At 37.8% G+C, this 26,987-nt stretch overlaps 1 protein-coding gene and 1 long non-coding RNA gene across 22 annotated transcripts in view; both read left to right on the forward strand.

The window, feature by feature from the left end:
- Positions 1 to 26,987, forward strand: part of MAP7 (microtubule associated protein 7) — a 199,708-nt gene that overhangs the window by 86,774 nt on the left and 85,947 nt on the right. The window contains exon 1 of one of the 21 annotated variants that reach the window (XM_032274680.1): positions 21,611 to 22,610. The exons of the other annotated variants lie outside the window; for them this stretch is intronic. Within the exon in view, the coding sequence (XP_032130571.1) occupies positions 22,565 to 22,610 (46 nt within the window). The 5' untranslated portion in view covers positions 21,611 to 22,564. Of the gene's footprint in view, positions 1 to 21,610; positions 22,611 to 26,987 lie in introns of those variants that run through there. 21 annotated transcript variants of the gene reach the window in all.
- LOC116549247 lies at positions 262 to 20,320 on the forward strand. Its single transcript, XR_004267769.1, has 3 exons — positions 262 to 5,411; positions 9,471 to 9,473; positions 20,308 to 20,320. It is a non-coding gene; the product is annotated as an uncharacterized LOC116549247 (long non-coding RNA).

The following is a 26,987-nucleotide window of genomic DNA, read 5'->3' on the forward strand; positions in this document are numbered from 1 at the left end:
AAGGATTTCTGTTTTTGTCTCTTTGAGATAGTATCTCACTCTGTCACCCAGGTTGCAGCGCAATGACACGATCTTGACTCACTGCAACCTCTGCCTCCTGGGCTCAAGCAATCCTCCTAACTCAGCCTCCCTAGTAGCTGGGACTACAGGCGTGCACCACCACACCCAGCTAATTTTGTATTTTTAGAAGAGGCACGGTTTCACTGTGTTGCCCAGGCTGGTCTCAAACTCCTGAGCTCAGGTGATCCGCCTGCCTCAGCCTCCTAAAATGCTGGGATTACAGGTTTGAGCCATCATGCCCGGCCTGTAAAATTAAAGTTTTAAATGCTCATCAAAACCTCCTGAGACCTCAAAGTACCTTCAGTTAAATGGAATTTAACGTCCCCTCCACATAGGTATTCACAGGCAAAAGTATACTGGCAGGGGCATATTAAGGATAGAAGTTAGAGATTCTTTTTCTAGGAAATGTGTTGCGCGTGAATCTGCTACACTGTCCAGGCAGAGTTGTTCAAGTTTAAACATAAAAGTCTGCTGTGTATGTTCTAGAAATGAGACAAAAATGAAAGAACTGGCAGAAGCTTAGGAAAGATATGGTGTTGGTAATACATACTGTCACATAACCTAAAAATGCTCAAGTTCTGATATTTGCCATTTATAGTCTAAGATATAAATAATACATTAAAAGCCCCAATCCTTTCTCATAACATTTTACTGAGTCATTCTCTAGTGACTAGTCTCTGACCTGAGATTTTTGTACTGAATTGCAAGCACTGGTATGCCATCTTTTTTTTTTCTTTTTTAAGAGAAAGATCTTACTATGCTGCACAGGCTAGGCTGGAACCCCTGGGCTCAAGTAAGCAGTCCTCTCACCTCAGCCTCCTGAGTAGCTGGGACTACAAGTACATGACACTGTGCCTGGCTTCATATACCATCCTAACAATGTAATTTATTTGTTTTTAATCAGAGCCTCCGGGTGACATAAATAAATATATTTTAAGTGAACTACAAGCCAATTGGTCTTTTAAAACCTAATGTTTTTAAATATGTGAGAATACGGGCTTGAATCATTAGCATATGACTACATATCATAAATAGGAATTTTCCTACTTTTTAATACCTAAGGCAGCTTGTTCACCAAAATCTAAAACTCCTAATAGTGTTTAGAGAGGAAACCCTAAAGCATGTGAGTAAGTTTTACTATATTTCAGTTACATGTGTTGATCTGTAGCTTTCTTCAGAATACCCCAAACAGTCCTTAAAAGCATCAGTATTCTCAGAGGATATTTTTTGCAAGGCGTATTCTAGTTTGAAAGATAATGCCTTAATCCATTTTCTGGATTATAACCCATTAGGTTACATAAATGTGTTTCTAATATCTTATCACAGACAATATAAACTCACATGGCCTGAATCGCAAGTAACATGTGATAAAGGACCAAGGAAAGTAAATGTTAATATTTAAGCTTTCCACTTACTTGATCCAATATTAGCAATGCAAAGTTTCATGATTCTCTTTAACACAACAGTTATAAAATAGTCAAAGATCAACATTTTTATATGTTTTATTAAGCCTTCTTTGAAAATTTGAAATTTGCATTTTTACTTTTCTCATAAATGAAATACACAATTTATGTAAGTATTCAATAATAATGTTTCAGTCATGATCAAGGTAAAACATAAAATCAGGATTTTTGATTGGATTCAAATCAATAAGCAAAAGCTGTTTCCATACATGAATTGTAGCTATATGTAAGTGAGAATTCTCTTAGTTATAAAACATGGCATTTGGAGTTTTCTTAAATACTTCTTAATTATATTCTTGACTGTGTATTTTCTTAAATATTTTTAAAGGTATACAATGGATGTTAGGAATAAGATGGAATACTCTCAATTATGTCAACTGTATAGAGGGTTTTAAACTTTTTCTATAAGTTATACTCTATAACCAATAGCAACTGAGTTGATTGAAATCCTGATATTGGAACTTAAGTGTTCCATATACCTTAGGACATGTATAATGGAAATGTTGTGTTCTCATTGGGTCTAGTGGAGAGCTGTATTTCTCAGGAATTATTAAGTATGCTATGGGTTTAAAGCAGTTAATTTTTTAAAAATCTTCAGATACACTTTGGGTGTTGCTTCACTGTGGTGTTTATTTTGACAGCAACTCCACAGCTACCTCAACCCAAAGGAAGAGTCTAGTCCCAGGATGGCAGATGAGGCTGCATTCTGCAAGTCACAGCCCAGGAAATTGTAAATTTGCTTGTATTGAACAATGGGGGCGTGACAGAGAACCCTTCTAACCTAGAAGAAATCAGTCTTTCCAAATGAAAAACTGCAGGGCAGACTTGTTTCGTTTTGTTTTCTATGATATGTAAACTGTTTTTAGGTGATGAATTAGGAAGATAAACCAATTTCAACTAACAAAAATGTCTGTTTTCCAAGCATCTTTTTATAAACAGTGTTTCATGTTTATAATTAGTAAATGTATTTATTTTAATGATTCAAGTTTAGCATTACAGAAATTTTGGCAAAAACAAAAAAGAAACATCATCTGTAATTTCTTCACCCTAATGCAGCTTTAGCAATTTTCATGTATTCCCTCTCAGCATCAATGTGCATATTAATGATCTAATAATTTTTATTATTGTGAGCAGTTATCCATTGGTACTGCCCTACTTTAAATACTTTTATTTTCGTTGGCTAGAAAACAATCTGTGGAAGGAATAGTCCCCCATTGACTATTACTGCTTTTGATTTTTTACAGTCACATGTGTTACTTTAATGGATGTCTTTAAGTATAAGACTTTTTCCGTATCTTACAACATTTCGTTAAGTTGGTGCCTCAGAAGTGGGATTATGGAGTCAACAATTTTGAACTTTTTCATGACAATTGATAAATATTGCTAAATTACTTTCCTAGAGTTATGCCAATATACTAATATACTATAACTGTTTTGTTCATTGTGGTAAGAATGCTTAACATGAGATCTGCTCTCTTAAATATTAAAGTGTATGATACAGGATCATTAACCATAAGCACAGTCTTGTACATCCTATCTCTAGAACTTATTCACCTGCATAACTGAAACTTTATACCCATTGAATAGCAACTCCGCATTTCCTCCTCCCCGTGGCCTATAGCAACCACCATTTTATTCTCTGCTTCAGTGAGTTTGACTGTTTTGGATACATCGTAAGTGAAATAATGCAGTGTTTGTCCTTCTGTGACTGGCTTATTTCACATAGCATAATGTCCTACAGAGATATCCATATGGCAGGATTTCCTTCTTTTTTAGAAAAAGACTAAATAATATTCCCTTGTACGTACATACCACCTTTATCTATTCATTTGTAGATTAAGCATTAATTTGTTTCCATATCTTGGCTGGTGTAAATAATATTGCAGTAAGTATGTGAGTGTACATACCTCTTTGAGGTTCTGATTACAGTTCTTTTAGATAAATACCCAGAGGTGGGATTGCTGAATCATATGATATTTCTATTTTTAATTTTTTGAGGAACCTTTATACTGTTTTCCATAGTGGCTGCACCATTTTACATTCTCAGTAACAGTGTACAAGGGTACCAGTTCCTCCACATCCTCACCAACACCGGCTATCTTTTGTGGGGTTTTTTTTTTTTCTTCTTTTGATAATAGCTATCCTAACAGGTGTGATAATAGCTATCCTAACAGCTCATGAGGGTTTTAATTTGCATTTTCCTGATGATTCTTAGTATTGAGCATCTTTTCACATACCTGTTGGCAATTTGTATGCTGTCATTGGAGAAACGTCTATTCAGTTTCTTTGCCCACTTCTAAATTGGATTATTTGGTCTTATTGTTGTTGAGTTGTAAGAATTCCTTGTATTTTAGATACTAACCCCTCATCAGATAATATGGTTTGCAATTATTTTCTCCCCATTTTGTAGGTTGCCTTTTCACTCTGTTGATTTCTTTGCTATGCAGAAGCCTTATAGTTTATGTCCTACTGGTCTAGTTTTGCTTTTACTGCATGTGTTTTTGATGTCGTGTTCAAGAAATCATTGCCAAGACCACTGTCATGAACCTTTGCCCTATGTTTTGTTTTGTTTTGTTTTGTTTTAAGAAGTTTTACACTTTCAGGCTTCACATTTAGGTGTTTAATCCATTTTGAGCTGATTTTTGTGTATAGGTCTAATTTCTTTCTTAATCATGTGGATATCTCATTTTCCCAGCATTATTTGTTAAACAGACTGTCCTTTTCCCATTGTGTATTTTTGGCACTCTTGTTAAAAATCAGTTGACCCTATATTTGTGGGCTTATTTTTGGGCTCTCTGTTCTGTTCTCTTTGTCTATATGTCTTTATTCCATTACTGTACTGTTGGAATTACTATAGCTTTGTAATCTATTTTGAAATAGAAAAGTGTGATGCCTACAATTTTGTTCCTTCTCCTGATCATTTGACTCTTCAAAGTCTTCAGGGTTTCATACGAATTATAGGACTGTGTTTCTATTTCTGTAAAAAATGCCATTGGGATTTTGATATGGATTGCATTGAATGTGTAGATTCCTTTGGGTAGTGTCGACATGTTAACTATATTAAGTTTTCCAGTCCATAACCATAGGATATCTTTTCATTTATTTGTGTCTTTTAAAATTTCTTTTATCAATGTTTTATGATTTTTCAGTATACAAGTCTTTCATTACCTTACTAAGTTTATTCCTAAATAAATTTTGATGCCATTATAGATGAGATTGTTTTCTTAATTTCCCTTTGGGACAGTTTGTTGTTAGTATGTAGAAATGCAGCTGGTTTTTGTATGTTGATTTGGTATCTTTTAATTTTACTGAATTCCTTTATTAGTCCTAACAGCTTTTCTGTGGATTCTTAAAGTTTTTTACATATAAGATCATGTCATCTACAAAGACAGTTTTACTTCTTCCTTTTTGGTGCTTCTTTTTTTTTTTTTTTTTTTCTTGCCTAATTGATCTGGTAAGGACTTCTAGCTCTGTGTCGAATAGAAGTGGTGAGAGTGGGCATCCTTGCCTTTTTCCTTATCTCAACACTGTTAGTTTTTCATTACAGGGTTGATGTCAGCTATGAGGTTTCATATATGCCTTTATTGTCTTAAGGAAATTTTCTTCTATTCCAAGTTCATGGAGAGCTTTTGTCATGAAAGGATATCAAATTTTGTCAAATTTTTTTTTCTGTAGCTGTTGAAATGGTCATGTGATTTTTTTTTTTAAATCTGTCATTCTGCTACTGTGGTATGTCACATCTATAAACTTGTGTATGTTGAACCATTCTTGGATCCCTGGAATAAATCTCATTTGTTCCCTTAATATACTGTTGAATTCAGGTAGCTAGTATTTTGTTGAGTATTTTTGCATCTGTCTTCATCAGGGTTATTGGCCTATAGTTTGCTTGTCTTGGCTGGCCATGTCTTAGGCTATGGGATAAGGGTAACACTGCTTCGAAATTTGAGTGCGGGAGTGTTCAGTTTCACGGAAGAGTTTGAGAAGGATTGGAATTAATTCTTCTTTAAATGTTTGGTGGAGTTCACCAGTGAAGCCATCTGGTCCTGGGCTTCTCTTTTGGGGGATTTTTTAAAATTCCTGATTCAATCTCGTTACTATTTAAAAGTGTATTTAGATTTTTTAATCTCTTCATGATTCAATATTAGTATGTTTTTGTTTTTGTTTTTTTCCTTTTTTTGGTTAGTCTTACAAAAGGTTTGTCAATTTTGTATTTAAAAAAAAAGAACTTTATTTAGTTTTTCCCCAGTGTTTTTATATTCTCTTTTTTCCTGCTCTGATCATTATTACTTCCTTGTACTAACTTTATGCCATGTTCTTCTTTTTCTTGCTCTTTGGAGGTATAATGTTTTGCTTGCCTGCCTGCCTTCCTGCCTGCCTGCTTTCCTTCCTTCCTTCCTTCCTTCCTTCCTTCCTTCCTTCCTTCCTTCCATCTGTCCATCCATCTATCCCTCTGTCATTCTTTCCTTCTTTCTTCCTTCCTCCTTTCTCCTCTTCTTCTTTTCTTCTTTCTTCTACTTTTTGAGACAGGACATCACTCTGTTCCCAGGCTAGAGTGCCATGGCATAATCATGGCCTACTGCAGCCTTGATCCCCTGGACCCAGGTGATCCTTCCACCTCAACCTCCCGAGTAGCTGGGACCACAGGCACATGCCACCATGCCCACCTAATTTTGTTATTATTATATGTAGAGATGGGGTCTTTCTATGTTTCCCAGGCTCGTCTTGAACTTCTGGGCTCAAGCAATTCTCCTTCCTTGGCCTCCTTAAGTACTGGGATTACAGGCATGAGCTTGTAATCCATACTTGGCCTTTTTCTTTATTTTTAATGTAGGCATATATAACTATAAATTTTCCTCTTAGTACTGCTTTTGCTGCATCTCGTAAGTTTTGGTATGTTGTGTTTTTGTTTTTATATGTCTCAAGATATTTTATAATTTCCCTGTAAGGAAAGCAAAAAGTCTTTTTCTTTACTCATTTTAGGTTTTTCAGCAGGGACCTTATAAATTAGACTGGCCAAAGACAGATTAACAACAGAAAAACAGAAGTTTATTAGCATGTGCATGATGCATGTACACTTGGGAGCACACAGCTGTGAGTAACCTAAGTGGTTGATTAGAATTTGAGCTTAAGTACTGTCTTAGACTAAAACGAAGGAGTGGAGGCTTGGGGCTTTGGGGTTGGGTAAACAAGTTATGGGAAAGTGACCAGGAAAAGTATAATAAACAAGGGTTGTTTAGTAAGGTTTTGTATGCACATTTAAGTTGATGTCTTCTCCATTGATAAGAGTTAGGAGTCATCATATCCCTACTGGGATAGAGGGAAATATCTCTACAAATGAAATTTCCTATATAAATATAAATTTCCTTTACAAAAAGAAAATTTGTGCCCCAATTTTAGAGCTTCATATTGAGTCTGCAGATTCTCAGTGGCATTTGGCTCAAAATCCATAAAATAAAGATTATTTGGGGTAACATATTCAGACCCATTTGTGAGTTGTTAAAGACCCATTCATTGGTTGTTTAAGAGTATATTGTTTAAATTCCACATATTTGTGAATTATCTTGTATTCTCTCTGCTGTTGATTTCTATTTTAATCCTGTGGTTGTCAGAATAAATACTTGGTGTCATTTCAGTCTTCTTAAATTCATTAAGACTTGTTTTGGGACGTATCCTGGAGCATGTTTCATGTGCATTTCTGCTGCTGTGAGGTGAAATGTGCTCTATATGTCTGTTAGGTCCATTTGGTCTATCATGTTTTTAAAGTCCTCTGTTTCTTATTGATTTTCTGTCTGGTTGTTCTAGCCATTATTGACAGTGGGGAATCCAGATTTCCTCCTACTATTGTATTGTGTTTATTGCTCTCTCCAGTTCTGTCATTGTGTGCTTTATGTATTTAGATGACCAGATATTGGGTGCATATGTATTTATAATTATTATATCTTCCTAGTGAAATGACCCTTTTATCATTATATAATGTTGTTCTTTGTAACTCTATTTTAATATTCACATATTGCTATTTATACCTGTCTACGTTTCATATTTCTAGAGTTTTCATTGCTACATTTGGAAGCACATGTCTAATATTCCTCTTCAGAGTATACACTAGATGAAAGATGAGGGATTGTCTGACCATGGATCTAGAAAGGAATAGTTCAGCTATAGGTGAAGGTGGTTCTAAACTCATGACTATGTACAATGTAGTCTTTAAGTAGTAGCATAAGTTCAAGGCAATTTTTGTCTCCAGGTGTCTCTTCTGTTGGCCAAATTTAACATCTCAAGTAGTCCTTTAGATGAAAGGTAACTGCAGACCTCACCAGGCTTTTTTTTTTTTTTTTTTTTTTTTTTTTTAGAGATGGGGTCTTGCTATGTTGCCCAGGGTGATCTCAAACTCCTGGGCTCAAGCGTTCCTCCCACCTCAGCCTCCCAAAGTGCTGGGATTTCTGGTGTGAGCCACCACACCTGGCTGCTTGCTATTTAAAAGACATTTCCAAGCCAAGTTCAGTGGCTTATGCCTGAAATTCCAGCACTTTGGGAGGCTAAGGCATGAGGATCATTTGAGCCCAGGAGTTTGAGACCAGCCTGGGTAACATAGTGAGACCCATCTCTACCAAAAATTAGCTGGATATAGTGTCACGTGCCTGTAGTCCCAGCTACTCGGAAGGCTGGGGTGAGAGGATCTTTTGAGCCCAGGCAGTCAAGGCTACAGGGATCTGTGATTGCACCACTGGACTGCAGCCTGGGAGACAGAGCAAGACCCTGAGACACACAGACACAAAGACAGACAGACAGACAGACAGGTCATTTAGGTAGGGTTAAGTCTTCATGAGCATTTAAATACAAATTAGCATTTTATTCAGATGGGCTTAATAGGTCAGATAATGAATGGATTCTGATGGGTGGGGGCTGGCTTATCATTTGTGGCTTAGAGTTGGAACTGGGTAAACCCTACTAAAAACCTGTTTTTGGAGTGTTTGGCAGTTTGGGAAGAGCCTCTGAGCTCTGTGTTCCTGGGTAAACAGAGTACCAAGAGGTTGAAATATAAATATGGAGATGAAACATTGAAAGAAACAACGTTATTAATATCTTGCATAATTTCAAAACTAACAAAAAAGCATCATTAGAAAGACTAATTTCTCTTAGTGAACGCTTGCAGTTAAAATTAAGTGATCTGCATTTGTTGATAAAAGTCAGTAATAAACAGCTTTGGCTGAATACTTTGAAGCTATTTCTTCAGTATCCAGGCAAGCACTCAGTTCCTTTTTTAAATAAAGGTTCATGTTATTTCACCAAATTAAATCAATATTTTATCCATTACCTCCATATTGACATAAGGAAGAAAACCTAATTAAATTATCAAAATTTGTTGGGAACTCTAATGGTAAAAATAATCATAATTACAAAATTTTCTACCCATTTGTATCTAATGGAGGAAGTCTCTTTATTCTAACATGTATTCTAATGATGAGAAAAGCTCCTCACGGTTAGGCAAAGTAATCAGCCTGACCACTGCCACAACCCTTATAGTCACTCACTGAACATTGACAAGATTGTTCTGTCCAGAAGGCGTATATGACAAGTGCAAATAAAGGAGTTTAAAGACTGTCACCATTAGCTAATTACCACTGGGACAGAATCTAAAGTAGTGCATTTGAAAACTCTGAAACAGATTGGATTTATTATAAATTAATGACATAGGATGTTCATCAATTATTAAGCTTTGTTGAAATACACTGAATGTTATACACAGGTTTTATAGCCAATAGGCCAAGAGCTGCCATCAGAATGTTTTGAAATTATACCCATGAGAAAAATAGAAAAGTTTTCTCTCCATTCATTTTGAGTGGCGTATTAGTCTTAGCATGGGGGAACATATAACTTTTCCCAAGTTCTCAGTTAGGAAGAGAACTTGTGACAAAAGTCAGATTAACAAGAGAAAACTAACAGAAGTTTGTTAACATACATACTTCATGTATGCTTGAGAGATGCCTAGATAATACCTACTGAGTCTCCAGAGTACAGGCATACCTTGTAGATAATTTGGATTCAGTTCCAGACCACTGCAATGAAGTGAACTTCACAAGGCAGTCACACTAATTTTTTGGTTTCCCAGTGCATATAAAAGTTATATTTACACTATATTATAGTACATTAAGTGAGCATTATATCTAAAAAAACAACCTACATATTTTCATTAAAAATACTGGCTGGGCATGGTGGCTCATACCTGTAATGCCAGCACTTTGGAAAGCCGAGGAGGGCAGATCACTTGAGGTCAGGAGTTTGAGACCAGCCTGGCCAACATGGTGAAACCCTGTCTCAACTAAAAATAGAAAAATAAGCTGAGCGTGGTGGTGTGCACCTGTAATCATAGCTACTTGGGAGGCTGAGGAATGACAGTCTTGAACCTGGGAGGTGGAGGGTGCAGTGAGCCAAGATCATGCCACTGTATTCCATCCATCCTGGGTGACAGAGGGAAAAAAAAAAACAAAAAAAAAAAAACTTTATTGCTAAAAAGTGCTGATGATCATTTGAGCCTTTAGAGAGTCATAAACATTAAGATGGCAGTGAAGTTGGTTGCATCAATGGACTCTTCCTTTTATTTCTCTGCAGCATGCAATGCTGTTTGATAGCTTTTTAAAATTGATAGCTTCTTTCAAAATTGGGGTCTGTTCCTCTCTAAGTTTGTGTAATATTCTAAATCCTTTGTCATTTCAACAGCCTTCTTAGTATCTTCACCAGTAGCTTTCATCTTAAGAAACCACTTACTTTGTTCATCCATAAGAAGCAGCTCCTCATCCATTCAAGTTTTATTATGAGATTGCAGCAATTCAGCATTTAGATTCCCCTTCTAATTCTAGTTCTCTTGCTGTTTTCTACTACAGCTGCAGTTACTAACCTCCACTGAAGTCTAGATCCCCTCAATTATCCATGAGGTTTGGAATCATCATCTTCTCAACTCCTGTAAATGTTGGCATTTTGACCTCCTTCTCCGATGCATCGAAGTATTCCTAATGGTATTTAGAATGCAGAATCCTTTCCAGAAGGTTTTTAATTTACTTTGCTCAGCTCCATCAGGGGAATCACTATTTATGGTAGCTATAGCCTTAAGAAATTTACTTCTTAAATAAGACTTGCGAGTCAGAGTTACTTCCTGATCCATGGTCTGCGGTATAGGTTGTTGTGATAGCAGGCATGGAAACAACATTCATCTCCTGGCACATCTCAATCAGAGCTCTTGGGTGACCTGATGCATCATCAATGAACAGTAATATTTTGAAAAAAATATTTTCTTCTGAATAGCAGGTCTCAACAGTGGACTTAAAATATTGAGTAAACCATGCTGTCAACAGATGTGCTGTTATCCAGCTTTCTTGTTCCTTTTATAGAGGACAGGCAGAGTAGATTCAGCAAAATGCCATAAAGGGAAGTGCAATTAAAGGTATGCCTGTAAATGTCTAGTAGATGGCTTTAATACATGTCTGCAGAAACAAAGGAGTTGTAGAGAAAACCTGTTTCAGAGAGATGATCAGGTGTTTAGGTGTCTAAACAAGAGTAAGGTTTGTTGCACAGATTTAAGTAGGTGCGTTCTCCATTGATAAGCGTTTCTAGTTTAGATTTAGAGCCATCCCTTCCTTTCTGGTACAGAGATGGAGACACCTTTATGGATGTAAATTTCTCTTACAAAAGGGTAACTTATTTTCTATTTTCAGAGCTTTTCCAGTTTCTGCTGTTTCTCAAAATCCTTATGCCAGAAGGGTATATTTGGGGTACCAAATTTTTGTCTTCTACAGTCATATTTTGAGGTAGAATTCCCTGAGCCCCGTCAGCAGTGACCTTCAAAAAACAGAACATTGATTTTTATGGTATTCGGTGTCTCCTCTTCCCAGAAATGTTATCTACTTTCTATAAAAAGTGTGGTATATCTTTTTAAAGAATAAAGAGTTATTCTTTTTAATTAATAACCTTTAAAGAAATGATAATTTAGTGTTTGAGAAGCTTATTTTATTCTGAAGTACTATATTATTTGCATTTTAGTATTTTAATATTAAAATTTAAATATTTAATCTGGTAGAAATATTCTGTGCTGGGAATTCTGTTTAAAAATTCAGTTAAAAAATCTACATTTATGATTATTGTTAGTGGGAAATTGCTATTTTAAAACATGTGAAGAAATCTTGGAAATGTTTGGATTCTAATTTGTTTTAGTTAGTTATAACTTTTCTACTTAGAATTGTGTTGGTGAAAGGATAAAAGACTTATTAAACAGAAGCCAAATAGAATTTTTTTTTTTTTTTTTTTTTTTTTTGAGATGGAATTTTGCTCTTGTCACCTAGGCCGGAGTGCAGCAACATAATCTTGGCTCTGCCTCCAGGTTCCAACTATTCCCCTGCTTCAGCCTTCTGAGTAGCTGGGATTGCAAGCATGCACCTCCACACCTAGCTAATTGTGTATTTTTAGTAGAGATAGGTTTTCACCATGTTGGCCACTGTTGGTCTCGAACTCCCAAAGTGCTGGGATTACAGATGTGAGCCACCATGCCTGGCCTGCAAATGGAATTTTAAACACTTGCCTTTATTGAGGTTCCTTTGTTGTATTATTTCAAGAACTGTGTTCTTCCCTCTCAGAGGCCTTAACCCAGTTGCTTATGTAAGTTCATTAGTGCCATCCTTGGCTAATGCTCGCATCCCTGTGGGCAGAGCCCCTGCATACTTCTGTCCCCCTTTAAATTAAGTTTAGCCTAAAGCTGGCTCCTTACATATTTTAAGTTTGGCTAAATATCTCCTGGTACATAGTAAACTGTGACTTAATTGGATGTCTAGACAGATGTTAGGCAGACCCAATCTCTCAGCAATCACCAAGTATCAGCCAATCACAGCAGACAGTTGTTCAAACAATGTTCAAATAAGGCAGATGCAGGGCTATGACCAATCCGGCTGTTTCTACACCTCACTCCCATTTTCTGTGTATCAATTTCCTTTTTCTTTGCATAAATCTTCAACCATATGGTAGCACGGAGTGACTCTGAATTTCTTCTGGTTTGGGGAACTGGACGATTCTCAAATTGTTCTTTGCTCAGTTAAACTTTGTTAAATTTAAATTGCCTTAAATTTAAATTTAAATTTCCCCACCTGAACACAGCTTTTGTGTCCCTGGTACCTAGAATATTGTATGCAGGCATGCTTTAAGTGGGGAACAGATGCATTGATGGATGGGGGAAGGATTCTTCTAGTCATTCTAACAGTACATGAGGCTTTTTCAAAGATAATAAAATATTAATAGTTTCTTTTCTCCCCTTTCTCGGCAACTGATAGAAAGGATTGCTTTATTACTTTCTCTTCTTTTTCATTCTGGATGTTGTATCTCTCAGGCATTGCTATAATGCCGTTTTGTAGAATGGGAGTCCTTTGTAAGAATTCATAGTCATTAACCATAGCCTTTTAAAAGGCAAGACTCATGATAGAAGGGTTGTTGTTTTTTTTTTTTTTAATAATCATGTTGCTAAAAGGACCTTATTGCAAGTTAGTTTCATACGTAATGTTTTTCCTGCACAGACACCAGAGCATTGTTACCTGATTCCCAGGACGGACTTATACTCCTTCAGAGTCTTTAAGCAGCTTCTTATTTCTAACTGCTTGAGCATGCTTGATTTTTGGGAAAAGTTGGCATTTTAATATTATGGTATTTTAGCAGCACGGTGTCATATGAAGTCATTGCCTAAGAAAAGTTTTAGGTGATGACTCAGAATAAACTGATACTGATACAAGAGGTTTTTTTCTTAACTTTACCAAGTACCTGACATTATTTTGGAAAGAACACCCACTTATTCAGACAATCATTGGAGACTTTAAATTTTTCCTTAAGTATTACAGTTTAACGTGTATTATCATAAAGTGTAAATCTTAATTCAAATAACATTAAAACTTTTTTCCTGTTTTTTTGAAAAATTTGTGATACTCTTCATTGTTCTAAAATTGTTTACAAGAACACCTAAAGGATAATGCAGTACCATAAATTAGAAATGTTTGAGAAAGAAAAAAAGATGAACCAAAAGTTCGAAGATAAAATGGAACGGGAAATAATGCGCTTCCAAAGGCAAGTCCTTTGAGTGGATCACAATCTGCCCCTAAGCTTTCAAACTGCAGTTACAAATGGGAAGCCTTGCCAGATGTTCAACTCACTTAAGAGAAAAGGAATCTGTTACTTAGAATACAATTATTCTCAATACTATCACTGTAAAGTAATTTCTATGTAATGTTCAGATGTAACCTCAGCAATATCTAAGCAAGAGACACAACAAGTTTTGGGGGGATGAGTTTCATGTTTCTTAGATTAAACCTCAGTAGAGGTTGGTATTGTTAATACCATGATACAGATTGAAAAGGATAGTCTCTTTGCATATAGAAATAGAATACATTCCAGTGGCTGCTTGTGAAGTTGTATAACTTACCCATGGACTTAGGATGTCAGCGGAGACAAATTTTATACCCAAAAATGTTTGTGGGGGAGATGTTTTTGTTTAAAATAATTTGGTCATTACCGTATAAATGCTTAAATTAAAAAAAAAATTATCCTTGACTGTTCTGTGTAGAAATTATTAATAAAACATTGAAAGCAGACTGAGCATTCAATGTTACAACACTGACTTTTTCAAATATGGGTGTCTGGTATGCTAACGTTGTTGATTAGCCTTAAAAGCAGATTGTGATATTGTGAAATATGTATTTGTTCTTTGTTCTCATTTTTTTTTCTGGCATGCAAACTCCTGAAATTCTTGGAATCTCTAAAGTGATGTGTGTTTTTGTATGCGAATGAGATTCCTGGTGGCATCAGCCCCTAAGTAGTCTCAGGTTGGAGCTGGTCACAGGAAAGACTAAGGCAGGATTTTCAACCCCACTCCCACCTCCCCAACTTCTTGGTTGGAGAGAAGGGGTGAAGGTTATCACCATTAGGCTTCCATAAAAGCTCAAAAGGACTGGGTTGGGGAGCTTCCAGAAGGTTGAACACGTGGAAATTCCTGCATGGTGGTATGTCCCTTCTCCCATGCTGTGCCCTCTCCACCTCTGATGATCTGGTGTTCATCAGTATCCTTTGTAATACGCTTTATAATGAATCAGTAAGTGTGTTTCCCTGAGTTCTGTGAGCTGCACTAGCAAATTAACTGAACCATGAGGAGGGGTTGTCAGAACTCCAGTTTACAACAGGTAGTATCAGAATTGAATTGAATTAGAGGATATCCAGCTGGTGTCTGCTGCAGAATTCATTGCTGGTATGAAAAAATCCCCACACATTTTGGCAACTAGAGGTCACAGTAAGTGCTGTCTGTTGATTGGGTTGTGAGAGTATAGAAGAAACTCAGTTTTTGTTATATCTTTATACACATATAACAAAATCTTGTTATACCTTTTTACAGAGACAATCTTATTCATTACACAGCTCTTAGTTTGGGATAGATTTTGGAAAATATCGATGAATGTGCCTCCTGTATGTCCTCCATGAATATGGCTTCTTGGAACTGAGCTTTTGCTGGCTACTGAGTGACAAATTCAAGATCTCACTTCTTGGCAAGTCCATGGAAAATTAATAGGTGGTTGTGAGAGGCTAAAAGTCACCTCTACCCATCTTAGCTCTTAAGTGGGATTTTTGGCTGGTTCTAGGAATCCTATTAACATAAGACAGATGAACAGGAGAAAAGGATAGAGATTTTATAAATTTTTACACGTACATAGGGAGTACAACAGAGTAAGGGTTCAAAGAAATGGCCAAAGCAGACAGCTTTTTTACTTTTTGGACAAGGAATAATAAATTTGTGAAGAAATGACGGGACAAAGGGATCTGGGCTGGGGCAGTAAATTCTAGAGGTCACTAGGAGATCTGTTGTTCGGGGGTGTAAAGCTAGTTTAAGATAAGGTTTCTTCAGTAAGTTTATTTGTACAGGTTCATTGCAGCAGCAGCTTCCAACCTCTGGCGATAAAAGTTATTTTCTGTCTCTAGTGGAGGGAAGGCATCCTCAAAGGAATTTTTATGGCTTGCCACCTTAAGAAAGGACAGATCAGAAAGGCCTTTCTGCAATTAGTTTCTCAAGTAGTTTCAGCTTGAAATAATAAATATGCCAAATTGGCACAGTGTGGGATGGATGGTCTTTAACTCCTTCATTGTCAGTTACTAGTGGAATCACATGCTCTAACCAACAGTTGAACTTGTTGCATTATATGAAAATGGAGAGATGTAACAAAGGTGTAGGCTTGAGCAGTTAGTCGGCACATCTTACCTCTACAAAGTAGAGAGTAGCAGGGTCAGACCTCTTCAAGAATAATTTTAAACTGAGACATTTGTTGAAGTTTTATGCATGGAAGGCCCAAAACTGAAGCTTCAAGTAGCATGATTAATGTAATTTTAGCCTAGACAATTTTTTAAAAGCTTAAAGCATCCATGGAACACCAAATGCTTGGAGCTCTAACGCTTCTTTCTGACGATAATTTGATAGCAGAGCCATTGTTTAATTATTAGTTCACATGGTAGAGCCATGTTTTTTTAAAAAGGAATATTTGCCTCCCTATTCTATTATGGGCTTGTTTACAGCTTATCCAAAATTGATAACAAATTATAAGGAACAGGTTAAGGAAAACATCACTATTCTATACCACTGAAAATTGCTAAGTGATGCACCAAGAGATGGTTTCTACTGGCATTGTCTCTGGTCACTTCCCATCAAATTCTGAATAAGCATCAATGTCTTGTGTTGAGTTCGTATCATTTAGCTTGTAACAAACGCCTATCTATAGATTGAAAGGATAAATATGGGTCCGGAAAATGGCTGAAACAATAGTGTCTGGAAGATTTAAGCAAAGCAGTACAGTAGCATAGTGCAGTGGTTCTCAACTTTGGTATACATCAGATTCAAGTATGATTCTTGTTTCAAAGTGCCAATTCCCAGACCCAATCGTAGAGATTCAGATTTCGTACATCTGAGTTGGGGCATAGGAATCTGCGTTTTAAATAAATACCCACGGTGTTTCTGATGAAGGAGGCTCATGAACCTCCATGGCTCCGAAGCTGATTTCTCATAGGCTTTGAGAAATGTTGGTCAGGCTTCAAACATTTTTGTTTTCACATACCTTAGAAAATAAATTTGTAAAACATACAATGGACTTAAAAAGTGAGGAAATTTTGACATGATATAACATGGAATAAAGTCGAATAATACTGTAAATCAAACCATCGTAAGTCGCAGACTATCAGTATTAATTTGTGCCTTTTGACAATGATGCATTAATACAAAGGAGACAGAAGACTTTTCACCTGCATGAAGCAAGGCCCTGCTCTCACAGTATTTCTTGTTTTGCTCTTAAGGGCACTTCTACAGGAGCAGGGCATTTTCTCGTTTCTTCAGTGACATTTCAGAGGTTTTAGCACCCCGAACAATAAACCACGTAATATTCAGGATGCGTAACAGGTGTGCCTTATGAAAGTAGAAGGGGGCTGGGCTCAGTGGCTCATGCCTGTAATCTAAGCGCTTTGGGAGGCCAAGGCAGGCACATCACTTGAGATCAGGAGTTCAAAATCAGCCTTGCCAACATGGTGAAATCCCCCTCTACTAAAAATACAAAAATTAGCTGGGTCTGGTGGCATGCGCTTGTAGTCCCAACTACTAGGGAGGCTGAGGCAGAAAATCGCTTGAACCCAGGAGGTGGAGGTTGCAGTGAGCCAGCATTGCACCACTGCACTGCCAGGGTGACAGAGCAAGACTCCATCTCAAAAAAAAAAAAAGAAAAAAGTAGAAGGGGAATGTATGTGAGAAACAAGGTATAAAAGGTTTTAGGAAAGAATCTGGAAACTGATTGCTTTTTAACCCCCCACGTACACATATTAAAGTAAGGTTTTTAACTCCAAGTGTTTGTGAATTTGGATGAGGAAAATAATTTCATCTTTTTTTTCCACTAACCTCACCTAGAAATTGAGCTTTTCCTTTAATTACAAATGTAAGCAACAAACCTAAAGTAGTGTGAGCATCAACGGAAGTCAGATGTTTTCTTATCAGAGTTGTTTCAGATACCTCAAGAGGTGGTTTGAACTGATCACTACTTTGAAATCATGACAGTTATTAGACATGCCCCTAGATTTTATTATTTACTGGGTTAATAAAAGAACACATATATTTCTACAGTATACATATTTTAATGTATTAAAATATGGATTGTTTTAACCATATTTAAGCATAACCATATTTAAACTATAGTTATCCTGAATATGGTTATATTTTCTTGTTAATGCTGTTTTGATTTATGCATTTAAAAGTGTTATCCTGAGAAGGGATTCAGCCTGACTTTACCAGGTGCCAGAGGAGTCCAAAGCACAAAAACTTTTAAAATCCTTTTCATGGAAAGCCTTTCGGTACCCTTAGGAGCACACATATCCCAGTTTGAAGGCAGCTGGTCTAGGGGGGAGGCTGAAGCCCATCAGCATCTCTTAAACCATTGGTTCAGGAAACCCAGAACCTTGGTGTTTTGCCAACCAGTGAAGAATGTGAAAAATCACTTTAGCATGTGGGAGATGATTCTAGTTGAAATTCTGTGAGTCAGTGCTTCTAAACTTGGGATGTACATCAGAATCCTTTAGGGAGCCATTTAGAAATACACAGCTGAGAGTAGTGCCTCAAGATTGCAGCTCAGCTGGTCTGGGTGAGACTTGGATTGCATGGTGTTAAAAGCCCACAGGTGATTTTCATACAAACCCTCAAATAAGGACCACTATTTTAAACAGAAGAGCTTTGAAACTTTGTTTTATAAGAACTATTTTAAGTATCACTTTTTTTTTTTAGACAGTTTTACTCTGTCACCCAGGCGGGAGTGCAGTGGGGCGATCTCAGCTCACTGCAACCTCTGCCTCCCAAGTTCAAGTGATTCTCCTGTCTCAGCCTCTACAGTGGCTAGGATTACAGGCATGCACCACCATGTTAGGCTAATTTTTTGTATTTTTAGTAGTGATGGGCTTTCACCGTGTTGGCCAGGCTGGTCTCAAACTTCTGACCTCAAGTCATCCACCTGCTTCATCCTCCCAAAGTGCTGGGATTACAGGCGTGAGCCACCATGCCCAGCCGTCAGTATCACTTTTTAAAAGTTTTATGTTTGATCCAAAAATTCATGGCAGGAAATTGGGAAGATTTACTTTGTAGTTTGAAATTAGTTTGTTGTTGTTCTTGTTTTGAGACAGGGTCTTGTTCTGTCACTCAGGCTGGCGTGCAGTGGCATGATCACAGCTCACTTGCAGCCTCTACCTCTACCAGCGTCAAGCAATCTTCCCACCTCAGCCTCCCAAGTAACTGAGACAGCAGGCTTGCACCACCGTGCCTAGCTAATTTTATTTTATTTTTTGTAGAGAAAGGGTCTCCCTATGTTATCCAGTCTGATGTAAAACTCCTGGGTTCAAGAAATCCTCCCACCTTAGCATTCCAAAGTCCTGGGATTACAGGTTGGAGCCACCACACCCCGACCTGTAGTTTGGAATTTGTAACTACTCAAAGCATCTTCTGTCATCGGGTGCGGGGGGAGAGGGATTCTTGACCATCTCTAGGGGCCGCGAAACTCTGAAGTTTCATGCCCTGATCTTCAGCTTAAGGGGCTAATAGCAGAGTTCCTACATTTGCAAAGGTATGCATGATCAAAACGGGGGAAGGAAGAATAGCAAAATTCAATGGCAAAATGAATAAAAAGATAAAATCATTAGACATACTAAGGAAACAGTTACTGAAACAACATTAATTTTATGAGCAAAGTAGTGAACTGTAGCTCTAATTATTTGATTTCATGAACATTTTGTGCTCTATGTTACTATTTCCTGAACTTCTTTTTTGCAATATAAACACAGCACCATAGGTAAATGGGGTTGCATATAAGTGGTTTTGATGGTATATATTAGGAGAAAATGATAAAATATTAAAATATACTGCCTCTTAATACAAAAACAAAATTATCTTTAAAATAAGTCTTTAAGCTTATGTTATGCTGGTGGGTATAGGTCTGCCAGAAATGAAATTAGCATGTGTTGAAGAGATCTCTGTAAAATCCCATGTTTATTACAGCACTATTCGCAACAGCCAAGATATAGAATCAACCTGTGTTCATCAACGGATGAATGAATAAAGAAAATGTCATGTGTATATACACACACACACACACACATACACACACGCGCACACACACACACACCCAATGGATTAGTATTCAGCTTTAAAAAATAAGAAAATTCTGCTGGGCGCGGTGGCTCATGCCTGTAATCCCAGCACTTTGGGAGGCCAAGGCAGGTAGATCACGAGGTCAAGAGATCAAGACCATCCTAGCCAGCATGGTGAAACCCCGTCTCAACTAAAAATACAAAAATTAGCTGGTGTGGTGGTGTGTGCCTGTAGTCCCAGCTCTCGGGAGGCTAAGGCAGGAGAATTGCTTGAACATAGGATGCAGAGATTGCAGTGAGCCGAAGTCGTGCCACTGCACTCCAGCCTGATGACGGAGCAAGACTCTGTCTCCAAAAAAAGAAAAAATACTGTCATTTGGGACAACATGGATGAACCTGGAGGACATTATATTAAGTGAAATATGCCAGGCACAGAGAGGTGCCGCATGATCTCACTGTTAAGTGGAGTAAAAAAGCTGAACTCCTAAGTAGGGAGTAGGATAGAGATTACCAAGAGACTGGGGAGAGAGGAAGTTAGGGGAGGGTTTTTTTTTGTGTGTGAAGACTTTAAAAATAATTTTATACTAATACTATGCTGTTTGGCATTTGAGAGTGTTGTGTCCTTGGACTTCTTTGCTCATTGTCATAATTCTTAGATCTTAATTATTATTAAAGTTTTGTTTTCATCTTCTAAAACTACAAAGCAGTAAACATGTAATATACAAAATGTATAGTTTCCCCCTTGCAACAAATGAGAAAAAATTCTTATTTTAACAAAAAGCATTTTTAAGTGAGTAAAGATGCAATTTTTCATTTACAAAGAAGTTAATAGGTTTTGTAGTTGAGTTGATAAAAAGCTGATATGTATCCTCTTCTTTTTCCCTATGACTGATGGCATAAGTTCTGCTTTTGTTTATGATGCCCTCTCCTTGGCAAGGGGTGCCTCCCACTCACATGCCTATTCACTGTTTAGGGTCAGCCCAGATGTCCCTTATTCCAGGAAACCTCCCTTACCTGTCTCTGTGCCCCTATGGAGATCTCTATCATGGTACTTACTAGATTACATTTTAATTATGTATTTCTATGTCTATCTGCTTCTGAAGACTTTAACCTCAGTACGATTATCTTTGTATTATTAATGCCTGGAACAGTGACTGCTCCTTAAATATTGTGCTGAGTCATATTCATAGTCACCCGGCACACACCTCCCACCCATTTGTCATTGTACTTGTCTGTGATCATGCTACAGAATTCTGTTGTGGGTGAACTCAGACAGGGCTGGTGCTTTGACCTTCAAGCTCCTGCTCTAGCCAACCGAACTAACTTGCCCAGCTTGGCCAGCAGCTCATTGTAGTAAATTGAGTTCAAATGGAACCCAGCACAATTAAACTAGCCATCAGCCCAAGTCTACCCTTCAAAGAAGGAGCGAGACCAGGCATGAAGCGAGCCACTGAGCCAGCCACTCCCTGTATCAGTCTGTACTTCTGCTTCTTGCTCTCTTTTCACTGCATTTTTATTGCTGTCTCACCACGGTTTCCTTTCTTCCAGGCCTTTACTCTTAAAGGAAAAAAAAAGCTGCTTAGGTTTGCTTAATTGTTAACATAATACTGGCTTAATTCTGAACTAGAAGAGCTCAAACTCTTTATGACAGCCCAGTGAATAAAATTATTAAGTGGGAAGCAAAATGTAGAGGGTCAGAAAGTGACTGCATTTTGGTTTGTAAGATAAAAAAAGGGGTAAGGGTGGCTGGCTCATGTGACTGTAATTCCTAGAATATAGGAGCAGTGTGGCCTTGTTCACCTAAGTGCATCCTAGAGATTTTATACATTATGCACACATTTTTCAGGTGTTGTCTTAGAACGTTTATGCTGCTAATAACAAAAACTTGAGACTAGATAATATAAAATAACTTTATTTTCTTGAGCCCGATCAAGATGCTGGCCTGCAGTGTCTGGTGAGAGCCTTCTTATTGCGTCCTCACATAGTAAAAGGCACAAAAAGGACAAGAGGGGCCCATAATGTGTCCTCATGTGCAGAAAAGATGGGCAAAAAAGGAGCCTAGCTAGCACCCTCGTGCCCTTTTATAAGGGTACTAATTCGAGCCTTATGACTTAATCACCTGAGGGCCCCACCTCTTAGCACTATGGAATTGGGTCATAGGTTCCATCATGCTAATTTTGGCAGATACATACATTCAAACCATAGCAGGTAGTAACCTATCAGTAGTGCAGTTGAACATAAAATTAAGATCTCACTTCGATGAAACACAAATCAGTAAGATTTAAAACAGTTGTACATTGTACTTTCTGAACACCTATATTCTGTAGCCTGAATTTTGGCAGAGAAAGCCACATTTATCTTTTATCTACTATTAAATTACCATGATAATTGTTTATTGTTCTCTCTTCACTTTATACCTTTTAATTAAGCTGGGAGTTGGGGAGAAGGGAGGCGAGAAAGAAAAAAGAAGAAAAATACAGTTTTCGTAGCAAGTGGATTTTGTATCATTTTCCCAAAGGTCTTGCTTCTAGAAATTCTGTAGTCTTGGAGACCTGTCAGTTTTTCTTTATGACTAACTGTGACTTTATTGTGTCTTCATCAATATTATGAAATATTATGAAATAGTAAAACTCGTCGTGACTGTGTGCATGCTTGCCCATGCATGGCTGAACTTTTACAAAGCAGTGAGGGAAGTTCTCCTAGGGTCAGAACAGGTCATTGTGGGCACAACCCCTCTTGTTGCTTTCTCTCATCAGAAAAAAAACAAGTGAAAGGAAAAAAAAAATGCACCTGCACTCAGGCTCCTGAACCCCATCTCAGTCTTCTCCAGATAGCCCAGCAAGTGAGTTTGTCTAATCCCTTTCTCAGGAATGAGCATGATGAATGAAAACCAAGCAAATTTTGGAGTCAAACCAGGTTAGATTCAGACCCTTTCTGACCACTTCTAATTTCTGCCTCTGTGTTTTCAGTGTTAAATGTGGATGCTAATTGCCTGCCTTGCTAGGTGTCTATAGGAATTAGATGTGATTATATAAAGCTTCTAGCACAATGCCTATTATGATAAATGGTTTTCACAGTTGCTGCTGCTGCTGTTACTGTTACTACATTTTTTCTCTACAGTAGTTTTGTCTTATTTTCCTTGGAAAGCTGGAGCTGTCTGTGTTTCTTCTATTTTATAGTTTCCGTTGAAGATTTTTAGTGGCGTTTTGGTGTTGTAGAATTATTTCTTTTATTAGCTTTGGCTCAGGCAACTTTTCTTAGAGAGGTAATCTGTAGACCTTCCTAGGCAAGTTGAATAAGTATTTGGAATTAGCACCTACATACATGGACACTTCTAATTAGAATACGAAGCATGTATTTAGGTAATCATAAAGGTTTACAATAATCTAAAACCAATTATAAAGATGTATAACTAACATTTTTGAACATTGAGTAGTATTAGAATAGTTTTTCTAGCTTTTAAAATCAGCCTAAACTTTTTGGTAAAGTTGAGTCTTGTAAAATGGGTGAAGATTTTTTTTTCCTAATGAAATGAGAATTGGCAAACTTTTAAAGCTGGTTTACAATAATTTACAGATGAATAGAAACTAAAATGTATTATCAGCTGATGTTTCATTGTAGGATCCTATGAAATGACTGTGAATTCTGTCTGTATCCCTAAAAATTTAGATGAAATTGTCATTCTTATAGGTAATCTTAGCTAAGTGACCTCAGGTTGATGTAAGTCAGATCAATATTGGTATTTTTATAACCCCAGATGGTTCTTGTATTGATCATTGTAAGTAGCAGGGAGCTTTGGGGAGCTGCTGGTGAGATGGTGTTAGCTCTACCCTAGGGAAAGAATTATGCAACACAGTGATAAGTCAGCTAACTAAATTCATAGCAACAAATCTATTTGCCTTCTAGGCATCTCTTTGAAGTGGGCCAAGGGCTTGGGGATGGAGGTAGGAAACCTGCATTGGTTCCTGCCGTGGCTTCTGCCAACTCTGATGGGAGAGCCTCTTGGGCTAGCTGAGATACAATTGCTTCTCCGGCACCTTCACTGGATAAGAAATACAGAAGTGAAGCTAAAGGGTGGAAGAATACTTCCTGGCCACCTTCATGCCTGCTTCAAAGCCAGGGTCAGGGGGCTGTTCCACCAGGGAGTGCTGAGAAAGGCAGAAAGCCGAAGCTGCTCCTTCCTCTGTTAGAAGAGGCAATGAAAAACTGGTGAAGGTGGCCGATGACGCCCACAGGGGCGGACAGCACCGACTCCTGCTTTGTGGACTCTGCACAGATGCTATATTAGAGCTCAAACTGCTAGCAACTTTCACATTTGTACCATTTTTAATGTGGTCACATTAATTTGACCATTCTGCTGGACAGTGTTCATGTATTACTTTAATGTGATTTTTCTTATGATCAAAATCTTCTAGAATCAATTTGGTGAGCTATAGATGGCTTTGAGGTTTAATAAATGCTTGTCTACAGTGATTTCATATGATTTAAAAAACTCTTCTTTTAGGATGGGTGTGGTAGCTCACACAGTGCTTTGGTGGGTGGGTGGCTTGAAGCCAGGAGTTCAAGACCAATGCTGGTTTCCTGCCTCCATCCCCAAGCCCTTGGCAACAAAGTGAGACTCTGTCTCTATAAAAAATAAAAATATCAGCTGGACGTTGTGGCATGCACTTATAGTCCCAGCTGCTAGGGAGCCTGAGGCAGGAGGATCACTTGAGCTCAGGAGTTTGAAGCTGCAGTGAGCTAGGATCACATCATTGCACTCCAGCCTGTATAACAGAGTGAGACCCTGTCTTTAAAAAAAAAAAAAAATCATTTTTTAGAAATATTTTAAAAATGAAAAGCCTATTTAACCTATTGGATAGTAATGTTATTATAGAATCCCTATGAAAACATATGTATAGTTATTCACTCAATTTGTGTTAAACATCTATTCTACTTTAATGGTGTAGCGATCTACCTTCAAATTGCTCAGATTCTGCTGTTTCTAAAGGAGGTTTTCTCGCTTCCTCAAATTCCTCTCCCTGCCATGTCCTCACCCAACTATAATTTTCTCCTTCCTTAGTCTACTTGGAAATCAAACTCAGTATCAAAACCTCTCCTTACCTTACTATTTACAGAAATCATATATCCTTTTGAAATTTTTCTAAGGTTTTACACTTCTGTAAAATAAAGGACATAGGATAACAAAAAAACGTGTCATGAAGTTTGGGGCATAGCCATCATTTGTAAACTAAAAAGAAAACATATTGCCATGTTACTTCCTTAGAATATTCCTAATGCATCTAGGAAAAGTGGCAGTTTGAGGGGGCACTCGAAGACTGAAATGAGATCTATTCACATTTGGTTAGAGAGCTCAGAAAGTTCTTTAGACATCTTCCTTTCTGTTAATGATTCCCCTACAATTCTGAAAGCAGGACTTATCTAGGAACAGGTGTTTGGATAGAGAAAAGAGTGGGGAGATAAGCCAGGCCTGTGACAAGCGTTTGCCCCCTGGATTGCCAAGAGTAGCTCAGTTCCACCCAACTTCGCTTAGTAATTGTTGGCTTCTTTTTTTCCTTCTTCTAGAAGAGGGTATCTATATGGTTTACCCATTCAGTCTCTCTCACCCTCCTTCTGGCTTCTCCTACCACTGTAGGCACCAACCACCAAGTGGATTTGTAAAGTACAAAATGGTCACATAAAATGCATTCTAAAAGTATTTAGAAAAAAAGAGCCCATTTGTCAGCTTAGCGTTAGCTGAGCTCTTCATGACCCCCATAGGGCCTGTAGCTTAGGCAGATTTAGAATTTGTAATTGGATTCTCTTGTTTGAAATGGATGTGGCATACTTTACTTCCTGGAGAGAAAGCGTGTAAGTTGCAGTTTGTGGACTCTTCAGCTATTAGTGCTCCTTTATGGGCTGCTCAGTCAGCCTTTCCTTCTGACCTGCTACTGCTTGCCAGGTTGTGGTGCCTGCCACAGAGCACACTTTGTGCCTTTGAGAGTCGGCAGAACTTGTAAAGCCATTCTTTTGTTTTGGTGCTTTTCAGATTGGGATCCTTTCCATGTGTTTGTTTTGTTTTTGTTTTCTTACTACATTTAGATATTCAGTAGGTTCCAAAATTTGAGATCCCTTATTTGGAAACATATTGATGTGGCAAGATTAGAGATTGAACAGCTCAAAAAAAAAATTCCATGTCTAGTAGAAAGATGATTTAAAAAGAAAAGAAACATGTTTTTAATCTCCATTTTTCTTTCCCACATGAGGCTGGAGGAATGCTTCATGATTTCAATCCCTTTTTCCTGGCCTGATATTGAGTCTCTGCTTGTTACTCTAAGCATACCAAAGACCTTGCTTAGTCCTGTTTCTTTGTTCTCCAGGATGATAGTCTTAATTATTTAATAGATTCAATTATATTTTCAGACCATAGATTACCTGTGAAAGTCACTAGCAGTTTGAGTTTTTTTTGTTTTTTTTTGTTTTGTTTTGTTTTTTAAGACAGAATCTCACTCTGTTGCCCAGGCCGGAGTGCAGTGGCATGATCTCAGCTCACTGCAACTTCCGCCTCCTGGGTTCAAGTGGTTCTCCTGCCTCAGCCTCCCTAGTAGCAAGGACTACAGGTGCCCACCACCATCCTTTTCTAATTTTTGTATTTCTTAATAGAGACAGGCTTTCACCATGTTGGCCAAACTGGTATTGAACTCCTGAGCTCAAGTGATCCACTCACTTTGGCGTCCCAAAGTGCTGGGGTTACAGGCATGAGCCACATCCGGCCAGTTTGATTTCTGATATAGCATCTGTGCAGAGTTCACAAGGTGGGAGTCAGTGTTGTCTGTCCCTGCAGACATCATCAGCCGCCTTCAGTTTTTGATTGCCTCGTGCATCAGAGAAGGAGCAGCTTCAGCTTTCAGCTCTTCTCAGATACTCCCTGGCATAACAGCTTCCTGATTCTGGCTCTGAAGTGGGCATGAAGTTGGCCAGGAAGTGTTCTTCCACCCTTTTGCTCCACTACTTTATTGCCTATCCAGAGAAGGTGCTAGAGAAGGAATTCAATTTCAGCAGCTCATGATGCTTTCCCATCAGAGCTGGCAGAAGCCAGGGCCTGGAACCCACAAAGCTTAGGCTTGCAAAACTAAGAGGGGTAGAAATGGTAAATGTATCCATCTGGAACAAACGTTGCTTTTAAGCCTCTGATTCAATCCTAATATTGTGACTGCTGAAGATTCCATTCCTGCTTTTGTTCACTGCTATGCTGTGTACCAGGAAGCAGAGCCTCCTTGGAGTTTTCCTTGTAGTTATTTCCTTTAAACTGGC

Source organism: Sapajus apella, unplaced genomic scaffold (assembly GCF_009761245.1).
Source record: "Sapajus apella isolate SASKATOON/1434 unplaced genomic scaffold, GSC_monkey_1.0 scaffold6, whole genome shotgun sequence".
Taxonomy (NCBI): domain Eukaryota; kingdom Metazoa; phylum Chordata; class Mammalia; order Primates; family Cebidae; genus Sapajus; species Sapajus apella.